The following is a 21,543-nucleotide window of genomic DNA, read 5'->3' on the forward strand; positions in this document are numbered from 1 at the left end:
TTACTAGTCTTTGATTTCAAAACTAGTTAGTCATTATTTTGTTTTGTAGTCTATACTTGACAATCATAATGGTCCTCCGAGGGAAACTGACTACAATGCGGTCCGTGACAAAAATGAGTTTGACACCGCCGGTCTATGGTGTTTCATTTTAGATGCGAGCGTTATGCTAGCAAACGTTTGTTACATGGAATTGTCGACCTTTTCTTAACTGCAAGAGTTTTATTAAGTTTAAATGTTTTTGGAGGTTTGTTGAATGAGTAAATATGTTTATAAAAGCTGTTAATAAAACCATTTTTATATAGTCCCACTAGTGCAGGTAGCTCTGGAACTTTTGCCACGTGTGGCAATTGCTTTTACCAACCCTTTTTGGTGGCTGATGTTCTCATATGTCAAAGTAACTTTGTTCTTGTCTTCTCATCTTCCATCCTCAATGTTATTCATCATTTCACCTGCTCTCTTATCAAATTCACATTTTCCTTTTTTATTTCCTGACTTGCCTCTGGGCACCTTGCCCAGGCTGCAAAAGTAGCTTGTTGGCAAACGTTGCAGCACAGCAGCCCGACCTCGCGCTGCAGCTACTGTCCTCTAACTGACGGCCCACGTTAAATGAAATGTCCATGATTTGTGGTTCTGATGATGTGCTACAAGAATCAGACCTTTTGTACCCGGCTTCTTTCCTGTCTGCTCAGATTTTATGTTCAATTTCATGGTGCTGCACCTATTAAGGAGAATGGATTGTGACAAAGTGTATCCAAACTGTATTTTATGCACGGGGAGAAAGTTGGGAATGAAGGCACTCATCTTAAGCCAACAAATTGAGGATATGCAACGTGTGCGAGAAAAAGTTAAACTTGATAAAGTGCAAGACACCTAGCAGCTTTATGTCATCTGGTAATGTGTACATGAAGGTAATGGTGTGTTGCTAGGCAACCCATAGTGAGGCAAGTGACACCAAAGTGGCAAATTGGCAAAGGCCCTTGAGATTGCTTTCACTTTACTTTTATTTAGTTGTGGAATAAAAGCACACAGACGAGATGTTTTAGTTCACCAAGGGCCAGTCCGTGAATTCTTTTGTATCATTCGCCTGACTGATTAATAGCTTTGAACATTCACGTCCGTCTGATGCTGCCGAGGTTCTTTCCTTTCAAAACCAAGGCTTGTTTTATAAGATGTGACTACAAAATTGTCAGGAGAAAAAGGCCAGCATAAATTTATTTGGGATTAATCAGAAGCACTAAAAATGTTTGATTGATAGTCTTTTTTTTCCATAGCAAAACCGGCAACCTTTTTGCACTGAACTTCTTTTGCTTAAATGATCATTCCGTACAATAAAGATGATGTCCAGTCTAAAAAAAAAAATAAAAATGAACGGAAAGAAGTTGGTGCAAGATGACTTTTCCATCCCCGTCTGGTCTGTTTACATTATACCGCGTGGCGTCATGACTGTGTTCCCGAGATGAGGATTAATCGCCTGTGTCATGTCTGGGGGAGTTTCTGCACTTGCCTAAAGCAAATTTGTTCAGGAGTAATAACACGGCTGCAGGAGCATCAAAAAATAACAAAAGGATGATGATGACATCCTGAGTGTTGAGCATTAATTGGCTCCTTTTTGGGGGGGGTAACATCCAATTAGCCTTTCACAACCAGTGAATTGGTTGTTTGCTCTGTTTGGAGCGCTTGTTAGTGTCACTCAAGATAATTCTCAGTTGCTAGATTCTCGCTAGGAAGGCTACATGGATAACTTTGAATGAGAAAGCAGTGAGATAGAATTGGTTTAGGTTATTATGCTTTCAGGTGCATACAGAATATTTTTCTTTTTTTTTTTTTAATAGTGTTTGATTTTAAAAAGGAATAAGCAAATACAAAAACTATTGGAACCTTCTCTCCTGTTTGTCCTTTTTTGTGTCATTTTTCAGTGTGTCACAGCAGGACAAAATAGAAGGAACATTCCTTTGCCGGTTTTTCAATCATTTGGAATTTGTTTGGGTTGACAGGCTTAGTTTATCATTTCCCTGTTTTGTTTGCTCATATTGAAAACACAGCATGTGGTTAGTTTTTTGATAATTAGCAAATCTATTGTCAAAGCACACAAGTTGCTTGAGTTACAGCATGAACCTTAAAGTGTATTTTTTTATTATTATTTTAGAAAAAACAAAGTGTCACCCCTTTGTTCCTATGTCCTACATTTTTCTCCTTCTACTTCAACTCCCCTGACCTGAAGACATTAAAGCTACATTTTTTTACATGGTGTACCTGGCAGGCCACAGCGGCCATGTTTCGGGGCACCGTTGACAAAACCAAGATGGTTGTGAGATAACACTGGCTGACGGAAAGGCCAAACATGAAAGGCTATTATTGTTGCTTTTAAATTGTCACATTTGCCCTGACAGTCACGATGCGGATGAGAAAGCTTGTCAGCCGTTGTCAAGTTGAGTGAATGCAAGAATAGCTGACGGTACATACATTTTTGGAACAGACTGAATCGACTAAGCGAGACTTGAATTAGGGCAAAAATATCCCAAGACGTACTACGTTTCAGTTGTAATATTTTCTTTTAACTCCTCTTCCTCATCCAATGACAGTGCTGTATCACGTTATATTTAAACTTATTTGTAACTTTGTTGTTATTCCGAATGATCCTTGGGAATAATTTCATCCCCATTTATTCTCTCTTGTTACCATGTCAACAGAACCTGCAGCTAATTACAGCCTCTGGTAGTTAGTCAAGGTTCTTTAGTTGTATTCTGCAGACAAATACTAAAGGTTTCCTGATTTAAAGCAGCATCACACTGTCTCCTACCTGCAGCGAAAAGTCTGATCTCATCGTTTCCACGATTGAGTTACAATCGATGATGTAGCTTAAATGTTGGTGTTTTATTGGTAATTAGGAAGGTCTCAGATGCATTGTGAGGGGGTGACTTAAGAGCGGAGAATATTTAATTATTAAAGGAAGGTAGTGAAGGGGTTTGACGTGTGCAAATTTGCCCATTTGCAGATTTTTTACATACAATGTTTAAAAGGAAATCCTAAAATTATATGATCAGAGCTCTGTGTATTTAAACTTTGCACATATTTCTGCCTTAGCACTCAACTTTATTACACAATAATGTGATGAATCTTCATAAAGTACAGTAAACTGATAAAGAATGTATAAATGAGTCCCTCTTGTGCTTACTCAGCTGTCCCTGCATTACTTGAGTTTTGTTTTAAACCTGTTCATCCATTTGTGTGAATGGTCGCCCCGAGTGCTCACATGTTCGGCCTGTCTGCAGCCTTAAATCCGTCAGCCTGGCGGATTATAGCATGCTACTCTGCACTCCCGGTGCTGTGTGTTTGCACGTGCGGCGTGTCAGGTTGCAAGCACACAAATCGGTCCATTTTGTGCGTCAGTCAATGACGCGCACGCACAGAGGGCAAGCAGGAAACACAATCTCGCTCTTTTCATCGGCCCGTGTGCTTTTAAAGTCTTCACGCTACGTTGGGGATCACCTATGATTTCATATTCGCGGCATCAAACTGTCCTGACAATCTGTTGATCTGTTTTGGTTTGGTTTAATTAAATAAATAATGGAGGGGATAGAATACATTTGTCACAATATCAGATGATTTTTCTTTTACATTTGTAGATCTTACATCAATGTTGACTGATAATAATGTAAGTAATAAAAAGTATTGGAACACTGAGGCAAATTGAGACAAGAAATGGCCAATTCAGTTTTTGTTATACGTGTGTGAATTTCTGAGAGTGACCTGACGCGGGTTCAGCCTGTGAAGGATCAGCAGCTTGTTTATCTCTGACGCTTGCAGGTCGGCGCCAAGAGCCGACCTGCTGCGTGTACACGTGTGAGAGATAATGCTTGTAGTCTTGTGTAAAAAAAAAAAAAAAAAGTGTGTGTACTTTTCATACCTTTGATTCACACTTAATCCTGCGTAGCAGCAGAGGCAAAGCCTCTCCTTGCTTTGCCTTTGACCTTCTTGCTCTCTGGTGTCCTCTGCCTTGTAAATTACCCTTACACCGTGCTGCCCTTGTGTGAGGCATTGAAGCCCTGTGTGCGATGAATGTCATGCTAATGAGGTAGATTAGCATCATTTGAGGTGTTTTCAGACACACTGAATTCCTTGGGTGTTTTTCATGATGCTGAGCTGTCAAAATGACTTCCAGCTGCGCTTGGATGAGGCGCCTTAATGATGGTTAATCACGAGTCAGTACAGTAATTAAAGCAACTGTATGCAGTAATTTGATGTCAAAGTGACAGCTTCAAAATGGTTGGTAGAGCCGCTTATGGAATATTTCAGTCAATTATTTTACCGGTTATTCCCCTGATTAATCAGGTAATCGAATAAAAAAAAAATATATATATATTTTTTAAACAATGTGCATGTCAAATGCAGTTATTGCTGTTGTCCACTTGGGGTCGCGATACTCAACAACTGTGACTTTGAGTGTGTATGGTTTTAAACGGCAGGGCTTGGCCTGACATGGGAGTCAGCAAATGAGCTGGTTGTTAACTAGCTAACTGTTAGCAAGTTTGAACAGTGATTACGTTCTAAAGATTTAGGATAAATTGATCTCAACTGTTGGGTATGTATTAGACAAGTAACTAGGTTAAAGCAGAAACAAAAGCTTGACAGTTGGTATAAAAGTGTTAGAAAAGTGTACGTGTTTAAAAGTAAATCAACGCAGACGGTTTCATGATCAGTGTCAACGTGTCTTATTTGTCTCAGCATCTCTTGTCTGTGTTCCACTCCTTCCCTGCCTCCCACTTCAAAAGTCCTCCACCTTTGCTCTCCTCATCCTGCCTCCTCTCCTTCCCTCCTCCTGTTTCTTCACTTCCTCCACTTCCAGTAAGGCACGGATGGTCCGCAGAGAGAGAAAGCTAGCCGGCGAGGGAGCAATGCTTTAAAAAGAAACAGTCTTGGCTTGTGTGACCAGCAGCTCTTCTCTTGTAACAGGATTTATCTGTGTGACACTAAAGCGCTCCAGACAGAATATGACTCGACAGAAACTTTTACATAACACCTCCTATGAAAAATCTGTGAAATATTTAGCAGTCACCAAGGTGCCACATCCTTTTTTTAATGTTGTGTAAAAAAAAAGGTCTATTTAGCAAATGTGTCATCATTTGCCAACATTTAAATTCTATGGATAGCACACTATGTTGCAAATGAAGGAGAGCATTAGAGTAGCTTTTTTTGTTTGGGGTGGATGCTGGGAGAAAAACATTTCTATTGATTATGATAATGTATTTTATTTGTAATGCATCTCAAATTTAAAAAAAACATCTCAAAGCAGTGACCCATGCAAAATTCTGAGTTAATTCAAGCTTTTACAATCAATGATTAATACAAAAAAATCTGATCAATCTGTTGAATGTATGAATTGTATTAAAAACAGAAACACGATTTTTGCGGCACAGGAAATCTCATCAGAATGGATCGATAGCGTGACTGAGTTGTCTGACGACGCACGTACGAAACTCAGCGTACACATGTATTGTATGTCTCATCGCTGTCAGAGTGTGGGCGGCCATTTTAAATTCAATCACCTTGAATTAAAGGATTAAAGGATTACTCACTTCTCTGGAGTTTAGAAAAAAGATTCTTTGCTTAAGGAATCAAAAGAAAACTATTATCGTCAGCTAAATTCGCTCTATTTTCTTTTCCTCAGTCATTTGGGCATTTTGGAGGTCTTTGTTTTTTTGTTTGTTTTTGTCACAGGATAACGAATGAAAACACCTGAGATGAAATACAAAATACAAATACAGTAATCCCTCGCTACTTTGCGTTTCGTTTATCGCGGCTTCACTACATCGTGGATTTTTTTTTTTCCAAATTTAAAAAAACATTTAAAAGTCAAAATCTTCTAAATTGAGGAAACATGTGTCTAACCTTTAGGACAATACAGTATTGCTCCAAATGTTTGTTTACATTCCTTTAGAAGTCCGCTTTTGCGTGTTAGCACGAACGCGAATTAGCATCTTTCCGCTAACTCGTTAGCCAGCCCAGTACTTCTTGTTGGTGACCGTACTTCGCGGATTTCACTCATCGCGGGTGGTTTTTGGAACCAATTATCCGCGATAAGCGAGGGATTACTGTACTGCCGTACTTACACTTGTAAATTCTCCGAGTACAAGTTTTAGGTTTCATTAGGTGCACCTAATCTCATCTCATGTTCACACTGACTTGATGTCGAACCTTTCCCTCATGTCAAATTTGACTCAGGTCTCTGTTTGCAACCGCCTTCCAATTAGCATAACCTGCAGACAATAAATCCTGTTTGGCGCATCTCATTACAGGCTCTTGTCACATTTTCTGACCCCGTTAGGCCACCGCTTCACGTTGCACTCGCTTCATAGTGACAGAGAATTCATCATGGATGAAAGTATCGATCACTTGTATCGATGTTGCCAGATTGATCCTTTCTTTATGTACTTGAGTGAATACAGCACACTCCTGTTCAAATGAGAAAACTAAATCAATTTGAAACTTTTTATTCTATTAATGTGACTATGAATAAGAAAAATAACTTTAAAATGCAAAAATTGACTCATCACAACATGATTAATTGACTGGAAATGAGTGATTGAGAATACATTTGCATCAATGCATTATCAGCAGCTCATCCACTCACTCAAGATTGCAGATTGCAGATTGATTGAAGTTAATGAGGTCTGACTTGAAATTGCTCCTACTGCGGCAAAAGCGGTTTTCACTATTTGAACGCTTGTCTTTCCTTAATATGAGCATTTCTGCCCTTTACGTTAAGAGAATTTACTCACGCATACCAGGAATGCAGTATTTGAGCAAAGTCACTTCAAAGTGGCGCCATCATGTCTGGCATTAAGCGGCTCCTGGTTTCAACCGGACTGCAATGCAGCTGATGTTTTTCTACAGGGTGCGCCAAAATCCAGTCCGGGTGACAAAGGCATGGCTCATTTGCACGCATGTGTGTCAATGCAGACAAGACGTCAGCACTTCCCTTGAAATATTTTAACCAGCTGATGTAACCTGCTCCAAAATGTGGCAATGAACTGTGTCTTCTATTGCCACGAGTTCTTTCGTAAGGTCGTAGGTTAATAGACAACGGCAACCGTTCCGTTGATAAGCATTTTAACATAAATGAGTCATCTTCTTTCGTGTTGTTGTCATCCTCCGCCACTTTGCAATTGACTTCCTCCCAGTGGGTTAGATGTTCACCAGCTCGGGTGTCACAAAAGCAGCCTGCTAAGCATCACAGTTTATTTCTGTTGATGCTATATTTAGCTTTGAGCTTATGATGAGCGCCTGTGGTGCTGTTATTTTTTTTCTCACCAATGGTTATACAAATTATTTTGCATAACGCTGGGCCTGTGTCAGCCTGATTTTTATTTTTTTTAATCCAAAAATCCGTAAAACGTCAACCCACGTCTGTCATGCTAGTACATATACCGTGTTTCTTTTTTTTTAAAGGTGATATTATAAAATGTTTGAGAGCCAATTCTCTATCTAATTCTCCTCAATGCCCTTGCAGGATACTTTTAATGTTAATGTAATGTAGTGCATGCTCCCAGTTGTCTGAAGCGTTTTGTCTGACGTCAATGTCAGCACAGAGGAGGACTGATGCCGCATATCATTTTAATGTGAGGAGAGCCGCTCTCATTACAATCAAGTAATTGCGCTTCAAAGTGAGGTCACCATACTTGAGTCGGGGGGTGAGCACACGTATGATTTCGATGAGCATGAAAGTGTCTGTCACACTAAAAGGACGTGTGAGTGTGTATTTTTTTTCCCCTAGTCATCCTCAATGAACCAGGAAGTAGTAACCAGCCAAATAACACGCAAGATGAAACAGCAAATATGGTCACACCACTTCCCATCTATTCGTTGTCTGAGATGTATTATTTATTATACATTAGCTCTGGCAAACCACGACGGACGAGTTAGCACGCCACAGGCTTACGGGTAGTGCATTGATAACCTTCCTGTTACTGTAAGCAGACAGGAACAATCTTAGAGACTAGTGCAAGTATATGCTTTCCCCAGTTGTCTCTTAAGCTCGGATTTACATGTTCATCGATTGGAAAAATGCCTCCACTTTTTTGACTTTGAATTTTTTTGCTCCCCTCTCCCTCTGAATGACCACCATTGTTATGACGCTCCCCCACTGCGGCCTTTCCTGATGGTCAGGGGCCATTGTGGTGGGGATCTGATGCATGCAAAATGAACTAAACTGTGTGTATGCATGACTGTAGGAGTCTCATCAGGTGGAAGGTTTTAAGGACTTGTTATACACACACACACATCACAAGACATCACGAGATCCCAAACAAAGCAAGTTTGTTCCTCTGGAGATATTTAGCACACCTACGTTCGCCTCTGAAGCTCATTTACCATTTCTCCCAAGAGCGGGAAAATTTGACCCAATTGTCAGTTCATGTGCAGGAGTCATGTGAAAGACTATTTCAAGCGTGCAACATCACACTCTTGACCCCTTTACCCATCTCCTCAGCTTTATTTAAAAATTCATCCCGTGTATATGTGCATCTGGTTGTTTCCTTTTTTTTTTTTTTTTAAACAATGCAAAGCCACCTGCTGTGCCCTCTATAACCTTTGCCCTCTCTCCCTTTCCTCATTCAGCGGAGCCACTTCCTTTGACCGACCTGTGTCGCCGTGCGGCCCGCCTGGCGTTGGGCCGGGAACGCCTTCAGGAGATCGAGAGACTACCCCTGCCTGATTCCCTCAAGAATTACCTCCAGTACCAGTGACTGACACCAGCGGAACCCACTGGCACCACAAGTACTCACAAGGCCGAGCAGCAGGTGGGCAAACAGCGGGAAGGGAAGAAGGAAGCGCTTGAAGGAAACAAACTAGGAGGAGGGAGGAGCACGGAGGTCCCGAGCTTCAGGTGGATTCACTGACACATGAAGAGAGCAGTATTTGTTCGTTGTTTGGACTTCAAGCAAATTATTGACATGGCTGGCGAAGGGAATGTGGCGATATCGCCATCTAGTGGTGAGAATAGAAACTGTGCAGAAAAAGCACACTAATCCTATCCCGGAGGCCTTCTTGATGACTCGACGAACGCCGATGCAGGCAACAAGAGGATTGGAGCACAAAAGTTTTTAATCTCAGCGACCAAAAAGCTTTCTTTGGGTTCAAGATGTCAACATGTTGCTCGGATATGCATTAAAGCCCTTTGCAGACGACGTGCTACATAGATGGTGGGTGTCATGTAGCTTCCTGAGACAGACTCATTTAAGCATAGCAAAGAGAAACCTGGTGGATTTTTCAAATTTATTTTCCCCATTAAATCTTAATTTGTTAAGGGGGTTTTAGTGTTTTATCGGTTCATTTAAATCAACACAACAACAACATGGAACTTAAGTAGAGTTTTTCGTGCATTATCAGTGAAAGTATTAAATGGATTGAAAAAGGCTGCTGGTCTGATCATTACTTTGGTTAGAGTCTTTAAAAAAACTGATTTGATGTCATGAATACAATTTTGTGTGTGTGTAAGACTACTATTGAGGAGTAATAGGGCCACACTGAAAAGAAAAAAATAGTAAAATTATCAGGATATATATAGTTTCTTGTAGCATTTACATCCTGGGTGAGAGGCTGGGCACACCCCGGACGCCGTCCAATCACAGGGCACACATATACTAACCATAACTATACTACTACGGATGATTTTATGTCGTGCCTTCACTAAAAAAAACCTATAGCTTTATAATAAATAATAAGAGGGTCTTTCCTTACTGCTTTATTATTCTAATTTAATCTTGCATATGTTTTTGTAACATGTTTTGGGACTTTACTCTTAATAACCTGAACATATTTTTATTAAAAAAATATTTTTCGTATAAGATTAGTTTGTTGTATTATTACTTTATTTTTTATAATATGACCAAAAATATTTTTTAAAATGTACAATTTTTTCATAATATCTCAACTTTATTCTTGTAAAGACAAAAAAATAATAATTTCAACAAAATCCCCTCTCTATATATACAATATTACATATTACAATTTTACAAAAGTAAAAAATCAAATCTTGCTAGCTTAATGTAAGACCTGTAGGCTTCCCAATTTAAGTATAAGCGTGAATGTCCATGTGTCTCCTGTGATTGACTTGTGGCCAGTCCTGATTGACCCCTGCCTCTTGTCCTCCAAAAGTCATCTTACCCTTGGGATTGTCAAAATTGATATATTATGGTTTAAAAAAAAAAAAATTCTCTCCAATACTGTCTCAAAATGTTTAGTTTTCTTCCCCAACAAAATAACATGTATTTTTCCTCATACTATAGTCTCAAAATTTCAGCCAGTTCTTGTTAATATTACCATTTTCTTTTCCTTACCCACTGTGGCCCTAATGATCATTCATACATTCCCGTGACCACAAAAAAAAAAGAAATTCCTTTAATGTTTCTTGAATTGCACTGGACAGGACACTAAATGTATTTTGACCAAAGTATTTCATGCTAGGCTAGGAAGCCATATGGAGGTATACACAGACATTCATGCAGTATGCATTCAGTACAAAGTGTCTGGAGCTGTGCCATTGCAGTGACGTGCTCGCATGCTAATGATGGCAGCAAAGGTAGGACAGAAGGACAAAGTTGAAGAACTTTAAGATGTCCGACTAGATCCGTTTTAAAGACCACAACGGACGGAGCAGCTCTGCTAATTAAGGAACTCTAATTAAAGGCCTAGAATGGACTTGACCTTGTGCAGTAGCAGTTCATGACAGAGAATGCAGATGACCGTAACACACAAACACATACACACACTGTAGACCAATCAATCTTGTTTCATTTCTGAAAAAAGGCTTGAGTCACTTTCTTTTGAGTTTGTATTTTTAATAATATTATTGTGAGTGTGGTGTCTCATTGCTAGTTCTTTGTCGATGTTTTATTTTTGAACTAATCATTGATGATACATTCAGGTGACTTTATTACAAAGATGTTGGTAATGAAGGGAGGAAAATGTAAACATGTTTCTTCAATGCTGCTTATTATTATTATTATTATTATTATTAAGAATGGCTGGTCTAGCTGTGTGTCCCTGTAGAATGTATGGAGAGACGGTTGTCAGATATGAAATGTGATTAAAAGCATAAAATGAATTTGAGGAAATATCTGCTGCAATATTTTATTTATTTTATTTTCTCAAGTGGTTCCTGTTTTGGGCAAAATGGTCTAATGCAAGGATGGGCATATGACCAATCGCTGCACTCTTGAGTGTCCTTTATTAATTTAATGAAATAGTAATTGGGGAAGTCTACGTTTTTCCAACTCGGAAGAGTGCACTAGAACTACGAACAGATATTTATGATATTTAGTTATTACAAATAACACATGATTTGGACTGACTGTAAAGACAAGCATGAAGTTATTTGATGAAATAAATAAAATGGTTTGAAGATACTATATTCCTGATAAACCAGAATAACAATTTATTCTAAGATATTTTGCAGGGTCCCTCCACTCCTGTAGAATCCATTCAACTTGCAACAGAGCCTGAAAGGGAATAAAAAAGGAGCCCCAAGTGAGTATTGTGTGGCTTAGGCCCTTTGGTATTTGGCCCTATGGTAAGTATTGACTGTGTTGTCAGATTGTAATACACTTTTTTGGCCACTCTACTTTTCATGGTATTTGTTTTCTGAGAGTGACTTCAAAATGACATGCAATTATGCTAGCACACCAAACATTTGTGTGTTATGACTGCAGTATGTTCCTATTGAAAATTATGAGAGAAGTCATTTCTTTTTTTCATTGGATTTATTACACCGTTTCAGTCTAACAGGTATACCCGACGTGCTAACTTCTGAGGCTTTTTTTGTCTTAAATACTCTCCGCTCTCAAAGAAAAATTGTAAAAATATTTAATAACTACATAAAAGATCTCTGGGGGAGGGGATGAGGATTGGGTAGGTTGTAAAAGCAGAACGGGGGGGGGCTGCTGAGGTCTTTGTCTGATTTGTTGGGTGGGGTTAAACATTCATCGTGAAGATGGCGTGGTGTTGCCGTTTAAAGAAAACCTGAGGGAAGACAGAGCAGCACGTTAGAACATCAGCGGTTCTTATGAGATGGTGGATGTTGACGGTCTACCTGCACACTCTCTCCATCATGTGGGTGACAAGGCGGTCGGAGATGCCCGGACAGGATTCCTCTGCCAGGTTAAAGGCGTTCTCCAGCTCTTCGATGGCGCCGACTCCGCCGCCGCTCGCTCGCCGCTTCTCTTTTAACTGAGGACGGAGGGAATCAATAAAATCGGGGAAAGTACACTCTCAGGTCCATTGATACCTTGACTTGGGAGTTTGATTCGTTTCCATGACCAAGCTTGTAACTTTATTTACTTGTATATGAGATTAGTTTTTCCCCATTGAAATGAATGAAATGCCATTACTAACATTTTGTTTATGTGCTTTGTCATACCTATGACCTACTATAATCTACAATTTGTGTACTAGATTGTCATCCAAGTAATGGTGGCCTGCAAAGGTTGAATCTGGACTTTTGTCTGAATGTGTGTGTCGTTTTTTTCCCCCCAAGGGGGCCCATGGTAAAAGTTCTGCCCACTCCAGGTCCCTAATGGGGTCCCAAAAAGTTGGTGAACCCTATGATGAGACGTACCTCTCTGAAGATGGGCGTGACCAAAGCTGACAAGCACTGTGACTTGGGTTGCCTTTTCATAGAATCTCCTGACTGGAAGGACAAGATAATTAACAAACATGTCAATCAACAAAAAAATACTTTCTTTTGTATTTATTTCGTTTGCATGGATACGTTTGTGTGTCTTGCCTCTGAGTCAGTATGTGTGTAGCCCTTCTGTAACTTATTCAAAGAGTTTGGTCTGACTGTAGGGAAGGTCCACATGGGGCATGAATCCACATCGCTATCAGGATCCCTGCAGAAACAAACGAGAGATCTGAAAATGGCCTCAACTTCCCGAACATTTATAAAAGTGTTATGTTGAACAGTTTGCACATGTTAATTGCAGCGGATGGCTGACTGTCACATCTTCTTCTTGTCTCAGCTCTATAATGAGACATGGCAGTGCCAGCGGGATGACTCAAGCACGGCCAATAATCAGGTGAGCTCGAGAGCGCCGTAGCATGCAACAAAGACTCACATATCAGAGTCGTCCGAGCTGGACTCCTCCCCGTGACCCTCGGACTTCCAGCGGCGGTAGCGATCGATCAGTTCAGTCAGGTAGGATGTTTTCTTGGTGTAGCGCGTGATGAACTTGTGCTTCAGCAGCTCTTTGGCTGTCGGCCTCTGAGGCAGAAAGGCGGCAAACAGACAGGCAGTTTGGTCAGAGAGAATTTTGTCACCAATCCAGCAGAACCATTTGACGGCTTTTTACTTCCTTACAAAAGAATGCATGAGTGCATGAATTATAAAAAATGTGTGTTACTCACAAAACGAGGGTCTTTATTTAGACAAGCCTCCACAAACTCTTTAAAAGGTTTGCTGTAAGATCCTTCCAGGGTGGGGGGAGTGTTTTTGGGAATAAGAAAGAGGACCCTCATGGGGTGTAAATCCGAGTTGGGGGGTTCGCCTTTGGCCAGCTCAATGGCTGTGATTCCGAGCGACCAAATGTCAGCCTGACAAAAGGGGACAGACACAAATGAATCAAAGTTAATGGTGCAAAAGGAATTTACACGTAAAGTGGCTATAAAAGTCTACACACCCTAGTTCAAATAACAGTGATGTGAAAAAAAAAAAAAAAGAGAATTTAATGGAAAACAGTTACGTTAACAAAATTGGGACCTGCTGACTTAAAGCGCTGGCTCACCTTGAAGTCATAGGCCGACTGCTTGATGACTTCGGGCGCCATCCAAAAAGGTGTGCCCACAAAGGTGTTCCTCTTAATCTGAGTGTCAGTCAACTGTCCCGCCACCCCGAAATCAGCCAGCTTCACTTCGCCCTGTTCGGACAACAGCACATTGGCAGCTGGAGAAAGCGAAGGGAGAAACAAGGTGTTAGTTAGGGTGGTCCGCCGCTGAACCTCCAGGTCAGCTCTCTTTCATAAACTAAATATTCGATAAATGTGTCAATTTTTCTAACCTTTAATGTCTCTGTGAATTTTCCTTTCCGAGTGCAAATATTCCAGCCCCTTCAGGATTTCCCGCAGTATCGTGGCAATGTACGTCTCTTCGAGAGGTCCTGGACGCAGCTGTTTAGGAACAAAACGGTTTTACTTTTCCCTTTTGGGAATGTGTGAAAGGTGCAGGACATTACCAGATCCAGAGCAGATCCTCCGCCTAAATACTCCATGATAATCCACAGCTTGGTCCCCTGGTAGACAAAAAAGAGAATGGATGTCTCAAAGCATTCACGTGGAGGGATACACAATTTGAGCGATCATCTCACCTTGAGGTATGAGCCATAATACTTGGTCACATAGGGACTGTCACACTGGCTCAGTACTGTGATTTCCTGCTGAATGTCTTCGATCTCATCCTCCGCCTCTTCGAGGTCGATGATTTTTATGGCCACCACCTCCTTGGTGCGGTTGTTGATGCCTTTGTAGACCTCCCCAAAGGAGCCCTTGCCAATGCGCTCTTGCTTGGTGAAGTACTCCTCAGGATCCAACCTGGAGTTCTGGTCCAATGACAGCATAAATATTCCAGTAAAGTACACTGGGTGTCCTAAAAAGGGACTCACACTTTCACTGCCCTACTCATTTACTTTTTTTTAGGTGTTTACTGCCATTGAGAAGTTAAATGAAAGTAAATAATAAATGTATATGGACTTATATAATATAGGGACTTCACATTAGAAATGTGATTTCCAATGTGTCGAGAAAAAAAATAAAAAGTAAATGGAAAGAAAAAGTGATCCAAATATATTTTATTTACGACAAATCTTTGTTCAATCCTCTATGTAAGCATTGACACAGGCATAACAATAAAATACCCTTCCACTAGATGGCAGAAAGTACAACTAACCTGTATATCTACTTTTTGTTGTGTGGTGTGCCGTGAGATATTTTCTTGTTTAAAATATGTGCCTTTGCTTAACAGGAAACGCTGGAAAAATACTATACGGGTTTCGTCATCCCACAACCACCCACCTAATAATGAAAGTCTTTTCTTTTGTGTCTGAAATTGAATATACACCACAGCATGGATGTACCTGATTTTGCATGTCTCGTAGGTGTGCCATCTCTTCTTCAGGTTGAATGTTCACTCTTTCCGGGGTGATCAATGTGTCTTTTAAAAATGTACCCTTTTGTTCCCTTCCTTCCCCTCGTCGCTGTCTAGGAAGCTAGCTTAGGTGGCTAGCCAACAAGATAAAGAGGAGGCAGCCTACTGCTTCTTTTGACGGGGCTGTCACTCCGAGCACCGTCTTCGGAGCCTCCAAGCCCACCCTGGGAGCCAACAGCCCTGCGACACGCCAAGTTAACGGATGAGACACTCCATAAATGTCCGTTGCGGTGGGCGATCAGAAAAGTAGCCCTCCCGCGTTTCGTATTTTTAATTCATTTCACGAAGCCCTGTTGTTCAACAGCTTGAGGACAAAATAATGGCTCTGACGAGTACGCATGCGCGACCGTGGCTAAAGCCACTGGAATTCTGGGGATTGTAGGCGATTGTAATGTAAATAGGAATTACTATAGATTTATTCCGTTTACTTTTGTCTCATTACTAGGGAGCGATTAACATGTGTACCCCTAATTGCCAAAGTCATTAAAAACTGCTGATTTCCAATTGGGGGGAAAATTGTAACGATATAACAAATTCACATTGTTTTTCAGTAAAATTGTGCAATTTTATCAGAATGAATTTGTGTCCGACCGTCCCCCCCCCCCCCCCCATTTAAAGAGGTTTAAAAATATTGTGTTACAAAAATGTAAAATTCTGATATAAAAAAACAACATAAGTGCATACATTACATAACATTAGTGCCAGCTAATAATATGAATGTGTTTTTACGATGATTTTCTTTTTTAATAAACACTTTTTCCCATTAAAAAGTATTCACAAAAGATGGAAATAGGATTGTAAATGTTATTTTATAATGTTTTTTTTTTTTATCCACCAGCTCCAGCTCCGCCCCGGCGCGCATAGCCTACAAGATTATCGAGCACTCCGACGTGACCATTTAGAAAGGGCGTTTATTTCGTTTTCTTTCTGTTCCGGTGTTACACTCCGGGTTACATACGCTTCCTAGCATTTCGAGACAAGCTGCTATCCAGTTGATCAATGAGTAATTAAATCTCCCGCATCAACTACAAAAGGTACGTCATCGTAGGGCTTAGGTCGAGTCAAAAGGCTCGTAAAGCCGACGCTTTGGCTAGCCCGTCAGCGCAAGTGACCGATCGCTTGCCATGACTGTGATCGAACATCGTTTGTTAATGATATTCATTCATTCATCTTCCTATATGTTAGTCATAATTAATATTAATGTGTCCTTTTGGTTTCTGGACGTCTAAATGCTTGTCGATGTCATGTGTGCCAACAGCTTAGCCTCTCCGATACAGTATGTAGCGTTATGTAATTTGATGCATAAAGACGTGAAATTGTTTTTATTGTACCTCATGCTTAATAGCTATGTTCTTAACGTTTGCGTTAATGGGATGAGCTCTCGTGCTCGTTATATTGTTTGTATCGCAATTGTTGATCTGTTAAAAAATACATGTACGTATATACAATTGATTGATTATTTATTTATTGATCCCCACGGGTGGGGAAATTCAGGCCCCAGCAGTATCCATACCACAGAGTGGGTATACAAAAGACACACAGATGGCATGAGCGCAACTCAATAGAGGCTTTGCAGTCACGTGGTTTTATCACGTGATTTTGTGTTATGCCGCCATCTTGGCGGTCAACTCGTCAGCTCGTTCCTACGTGTTTGTATAGATTGTTTGATTTCTGCGCTACATTTTCACCGATTTCATCCGAATTATGGCTGATTTGCTATCCAACGAAGTTGGGCATTTGGATGAAGAATCCAAGAAACGTTACAGAGAGAAGTTGAACCTTGTTGGCACAACGGATCCGTACCTTTTACCGAGAAGCATGCTAAAATCGCCCGAGCATTTTGCAACAGCCGACCTGCCTGAACTCTCATATCCAGATATTTATAATTACCTCGTCGATTTGTTTTGTAATGGCATTTCATAACTTGACATATTAAAAAACTGAATAGAGTGAAATCATTCAGATACTGTACCTGTCTGTTCAAGTTGCTACCATTTTTATTTTTTGTTTATTTTTGCATGATGCCACATCTGATTGGCTTGAAAACTTAACCAATAAAAATGTTAACCTTGTGCCAATGGCTTGAAAACTTTACCAATGTAGATTTTACCTTGTGCCAAATGAAGTAACAAAAACCCTCTTGTTAAAAAATGCTACATTAAAAAAAATTTGTTTCACAAGGTTCATAATAATTTTTTGGGAAATTTCCTAATGCATTCACTCGAGAATTAATTGTTCAATTCCAATATGAAGTTCAAAATTTACATTGATAACGTTTTCAAGCCAATCAGATGAAGCATCATGAAAAAATAAACACAAAATAAAAACGGGGGGGTGAACTGAAGAAATCATCCCATTCCCTGCCTTGCTGCTCTTGCTGCCTTTCTAAAAATGCACCCAGCATTTTCAACAATCATATTTGTATCATCCCATATTGTATTATTTCACATTTTGTGAAACAAATCAGGGGTGAATAGTTTGTTTACATACCTGATATGAAGTCCTCATTGCATATCCTTGTGTAAATCGTAGGTTTCCATCGTTCACGACGAATATCCGCGATCCATTTATCACGTTTTTGCATGTTCGCCGGAAATCTATAGAAGCTAAGATTTGGTTTATCGCCTCGTCTATTGCTACATCCAACAGCACAGCAGGTATCCGGCATTTTTAAGCTCAAATAGCAGCAGATATAACAAGAAAGCGTGTGTGAGTCGTTGACCGGCACTGAAAAGTTGACCGCCAAGATGGCCGCCAAGCTAATGTGGGTAGCTTGATGACGTCAGCTGCAAAGCCTCTATAGGCTCTCATCAGGCTGCCACACAACGGCGCCACAAAGAAAGTCAGAAAGTGCTCAAGATAAAAGCCATCAAAGCTAAAAGACAAAGGACAAAAAGTAACAGCGGCCAACCAGCACCCCTCAATACAAGAGAACACCCCAAAACACACAAAATAGCCTCCACGGGGTCCATCGACAGGTGTAAGGGCAGTCCAGTTCAACGGCGCCCAATGGACCGTGGTCGTGAATCGGTGAAAACATCACAAAGCAGGCAAACGTGTGAGCAGCGTCCCGGGCACCCAGTCGGGGCACGTGCAGATGGTCACCACGGGGCTAGCATGGCGAAAGTCGCTGGTTCCGACGAGCACGAGGGAGCGGACTCCCCACAGGGGTTGCGGCTGCAAGGCCAAGGCGAGGGACCCGGTCATCACTGGCCGGATAAGCAGGAAGCCGTCGTAGAGTTACGCCGGTCTCGACCGATGATCCCGGTCCCAGGAAGAAAAATAAAATAAAATATCCGATCCGAAGAGATACCGAGGTGCGGTAGAAGGCACCAGCATCGCCGAATGGACAAAAAGAGAGAAAGAAAAAGGAGAAAAGAAGGAAATAAAGAGGAAAATATGGTTTATGGTTACGAGGCTACGAGATACCAATTCAGCCAAAAATAATGAAAACAGACGTCGGTAAAATAAAAATTGCAAAAAAATATTTAAATTTTGTACTGCATTTATTTGGCTATAGGCACCAATGCACCATTGGGCACTTTGACCACCCTTACCCAAAAAGTAGTTTGCCCTACACATGTCTCGAAGCTAATGGCCACAACATTGAGCACCTCTTGTAATTGTCGAGGCCAAAGGTAACTTATATTAGTCTTGTGACTGAATAAATTTGATGTTAAATGCACGAGACACGAGAAGTTTTGTAACATCTCATAACGTCACTTAGTGTCGATACCTGAAAAATGTACTCAAATACAGTTTCCATTTTCCTCCACAGGCTGCATGAGTGGGCCGTCGTTCACCTCACCCCCCGCCGAGGCGGCGGAGATCAACCGTATCCATTATGAGTTGGAGTACACGGAGGGCATCAGCCAGCGGATGCGCATCCCGGAGATCCTCAAGGTTGCCCCGGAAAACCAAAGTGGTTCTCTGCCACTGCAGCAACTCCTGCACACCCATCCGACTCTGATGCAGGTTCCTGACAGAATTGTCGTAGCAGGTGAAGTCTGACATGATTCACACTATGATTTTTTGTGACTCCTCCAGTCTCTTGGTGTCTATGTTGCAACCTGTTGGTGACGCCGTAATATGAGTGACTCTTGATTTTCGGACTCTCTTCTTTCCATTTTCTGCACAGGTGATGATGGGGATCCTCAGTTCTCTTGTCCGAGAGACTTGGATTTGATTCAGTCCATTCCTGCCATGGAGCTCCTGGACATGAAAGCTCCGCCACGTGTTCTCACGCTGTCAGAACAGCCACTGGACTCCTTGGAAACGGATCAAATAAACAAGAGCAACCCCAGTCAAGCAGTAAGTCAGAGGTTTTTTTTTTTTTTTTTTGTAAAAATAGTCATTTTGATCATAGGTGTCGAACTGAAGGACCGAGGGCCACATTCAGCTAACCGCGTTCTTTTGTGTACATAACTTAATGTTTCTTCATAATTATCCTCATTTAAAGAGATTTTTTTTTTTTTATTGTTACGCAATGCAACCATAACATTTGTATTTAGTTTTTTTGTGCCTTGGCTCAATAAAAGTTGTGAAACACACGATTTTATCATTGCCAGGTTCATTCTCGATCACGAAAGGAACGCAGTGCCAGTGAATTTATATCTGCTCGCCATAGCAGTCAGATTGTCAGAGGTGATGTAAGGTGAGGATATTCTTTTCTATACTACATGTGCCTTTTACTGCCTCTTAATGGCTTCAAACATTCTCCTCTCTTTACTCTTTCTCTCCACTTTGACAGTGTAACACCCTCACCTTCTGCCCCACTAGTCCGCATGTGTCCCCCTCTGTGCTCCCCCGAGGACGCAAATGTTAACTTATTCACAGCGGCAGGCTTCCTGGCTTACATCCAGTCCACTACACGCCGGGCCTACCAACAGGTCCTTGAACTCCTAGACGACAGCCACCGCAGGTGACCTGTTTTTTTTCTGCTGTTTGCTCTGCTGTTCTTTCATTGCGTGTGTGTTGGGTTTGAGAGTGACTAACTAATGTCCCCCCCCGCCATCTTTGGTCTTCATTGCACAGGACACACCTGGATCTTGCCTTGGATATGAACCCTGATGAGTCAGGTTTAATAGATGCCTCTTCGTTGCGCCGACAAGTAGGTTTAATTTTTCTCATCTTGTAGTACATGTCATGTCTCTAATATACACTATTTACAAAAACTTACTTGCATGTGCATCCCAGTCACAATTTCGATTTATCAAATCTTTCAGATTGTGAAGCTAAATCGGCGTCTACAAATGCTGGAGGAAGAAAACAAGGAACGCTCCAAGCGAGAGGTGGTCTTATATTCTGCCACTGTTGCATTCTGGCTGATCAACACCTGGGTTTGGTTCCGCCGCTAAAAAAAAACAAGATGAGAGCGTCACCCAAAACTAATGGAGCCAAAGTGATATCTTATTAATGTCAATTTAGAGATTCACTTTAAACCTCTAAAGGCAACCACAGAAATCAACTGCATTCCATCCCACACTTTATGGGAAATTCTTGAAATTCACATTTCATAATGTGCGTCCAACACCAGCGCTGCTTTTGCTTTGTGTTCTCAGGTTAATATTATTTTTTCAAGTGGGGAAAGTGTGATTATGCTGCATGCATCCAAGTAGAAATATTTGGATCTCTTTTGCCAAGTGATACATGTGCAGTCGTTTTACCATACGTGTTACTTTTTCTTTGCAAGTCATTTACACTGTTCAGTCAAAAAAAAATCTATATTTGTTGCCAAAAATAGAAAACGAGGTAAGATTTTACTTTGGCAACAGATGCTTTGGGAACCCAGACCAGAGGTGGAAGTACAGTAAATAAATACTCTTAAAGTGTCAAAGTAAGGATGGGGAGGGGGTAATATCATGCTAAAATAAGGATGCCATAAGATGTATGTTGAATGTTCGGTGAGTTCTGTTTTACCCAAACATCCATGTACAGTAGTGAAATTGTTAAATGCTTGTAAATGATGAGGTAATTACTTTTTGTTTAATGTTTTTGGTAATTACATGACCAGTTCATGGGTACAATGTATGTATGCATTCTCTTGAGTTGTTGAAACTTGCGTTCAAAACCTTTTTCCCACAATATGAATAGATGCTACCTTTTTTTTTTCTTCTTTCCAAATAGACTAGTCATAGAGCTGTTGTTTCTGTAATGGTGTGTTTCTGGATGTTTATGGAAAATCTAGATATCAATGTATTTAATTGTATTTATTGCAGATTTATTAATATTGAGGCTATTTTTTCTTATCTGTGTATCATAGATGTTTTTTTAAACCTCAATACTTTTGTTGTTAAATTATTTTTGCTTTAATAAATTGACGTAATTATCATTTAATTCATCACTTTTTTT

General features: G+C 40.6%; 3 protein-coding genes across 4 annotated transcripts in view; 2 read left to right on the forward strand and 1 right to left on the reverse strand.

Moving 5' to 3' along the window:
* LOC119136676 (SPRY domain-containing SOCS box protein 4-like) overlaps nucleotides 1–9,864 on the forward strand; it is a 38,134-nt gene extending 28,270 nt beyond the window's left edge. For both annotated transcript variants that reach the window (XM_037275291.1, XM_037275292.1), the window contains exon 3: nucleotides 8,617–9,864. In XM_037275291.1, coding sequence (XP_037131186.1) covers nucleotides 8,617–8,744 — 128 coding nt within the window. In that variant the 3' untranslated portion in view covers nucleotides 8,745–9,864. The remainder of the gene's footprint in view (nucleotides 1–8,616) is intronic.
* Nucleotides 9,865–11,740: 1,876 nt separating this feature from the next.
* Nucleotides 11,741–15,535, reverse strand: stk25b (serine/threonine kinase 25b). The gene is made up of 11 exons (XM_037275289.1): nucleotides 15,122–15,535; nucleotides 14,357–14,587; nucleotides 14,225–14,281; nucleotides 14,051–14,159; nucleotides 13,779–13,936; nucleotides 13,402–13,587; nucleotides 13,113–13,258; nucleotides 12,782–12,887; nucleotides 12,614–12,685; nucleotides 12,089–12,225; nucleotides 11,741–12,018 (listed from the first exon to the last, which is right to left on the reverse strand). Exons 1-11 carry the CDS (start codon nucleotides 15,149–15,151, stop codon nucleotides 11,979–11,981), a joined length of 1,272 nt encoding a protein of 423 aa, XP_037131184.1. The 5' UTR covers nucleotides 15,152–15,535; the 3' UTR covers nucleotides 11,741–11,978.
* A 534-nt stretch (nucleotides 15,536–16,069) lies between these two features.
* On the forward strand, nucleotides 16,070–21,456 carry LOC119136677 (mitochondrial fission factor homolog A-like). The gene is made up of 7 exons (XM_037275293.1): nucleotides 16,070–16,226; nucleotides 18,971–19,192; nucleotides 19,331–19,503; nucleotides 19,761–19,846; nucleotides 19,943–20,113; nucleotides 20,227–20,302; nucleotides 20,418–21,456. The coding sequence occupies exons 2-7, from the start codon at nucleotides 18,976–18,978 to the stop codon at nucleotides 20,547–20,549; spliced, it is 855 nt and encodes a 284-aa protein (XP_037131188.1). The 5' UTR covers nucleotides 16,070–16,226; nucleotides 18,971–18,975; the 3' UTR covers nucleotides 20,550–21,456.
* Nucleotides 21,457–21,543: the final 87 nt, after the last annotated feature.

Source organism: Syngnathus acus, chromosome 17 (genome assembly GCF_901709675.1).
Source record: "Syngnathus acus chromosome 17, fSynAcu1.2, whole genome shotgun sequence".
In the NCBI taxonomy this organism is placed as follows: domain Eukaryota; kingdom Metazoa; phylum Chordata; class Actinopteri; order Syngnathiformes; family Syngnathidae; genus Syngnathus; species Syngnathus acus.

Coding starts and splice junctions, on each gene's coding strand:
- stk25b (XM_037275289.1), bottom strand. CDS start 15,151: ATGGCACACCTACGAGACATGCAAAATCAG. Junction 12,226..12,613: donor TCACGCCCATCTTCAGAGAG/GTACGTCTCATC, acceptor CTCCGTCCTCAG/TTAAAAGAGAAGCGGCGAGC. Junction 12,019..12,088: donor ATGATGGAGAGAGTGTGCAG/GTAGACCGTCAA, acceptor GTCTTCCCTCAG/GTTTTCTTTAAACGGCAACA.
- LOC119136677 (XM_037275293.1), top strand. CDS start 18,976: ATGAGTGGGCCGTCGTTCACCTCACCCCCCGCCGAGGCGGCGGAGATC. Junction 19,847..19,942: donor ATTGTCAGAGGTGATGTAAG/GTGAGGATATTC, acceptor CCACTTTGACAG/TGTAACACCCTCACCTTCTG. Junction 20,114..20,226: donor CTAGACGACAGCCACCGCAG/GTGACCTGTTTT, acceptor TTCATTGCACAG/GACACACCTGGATCTTGCCT.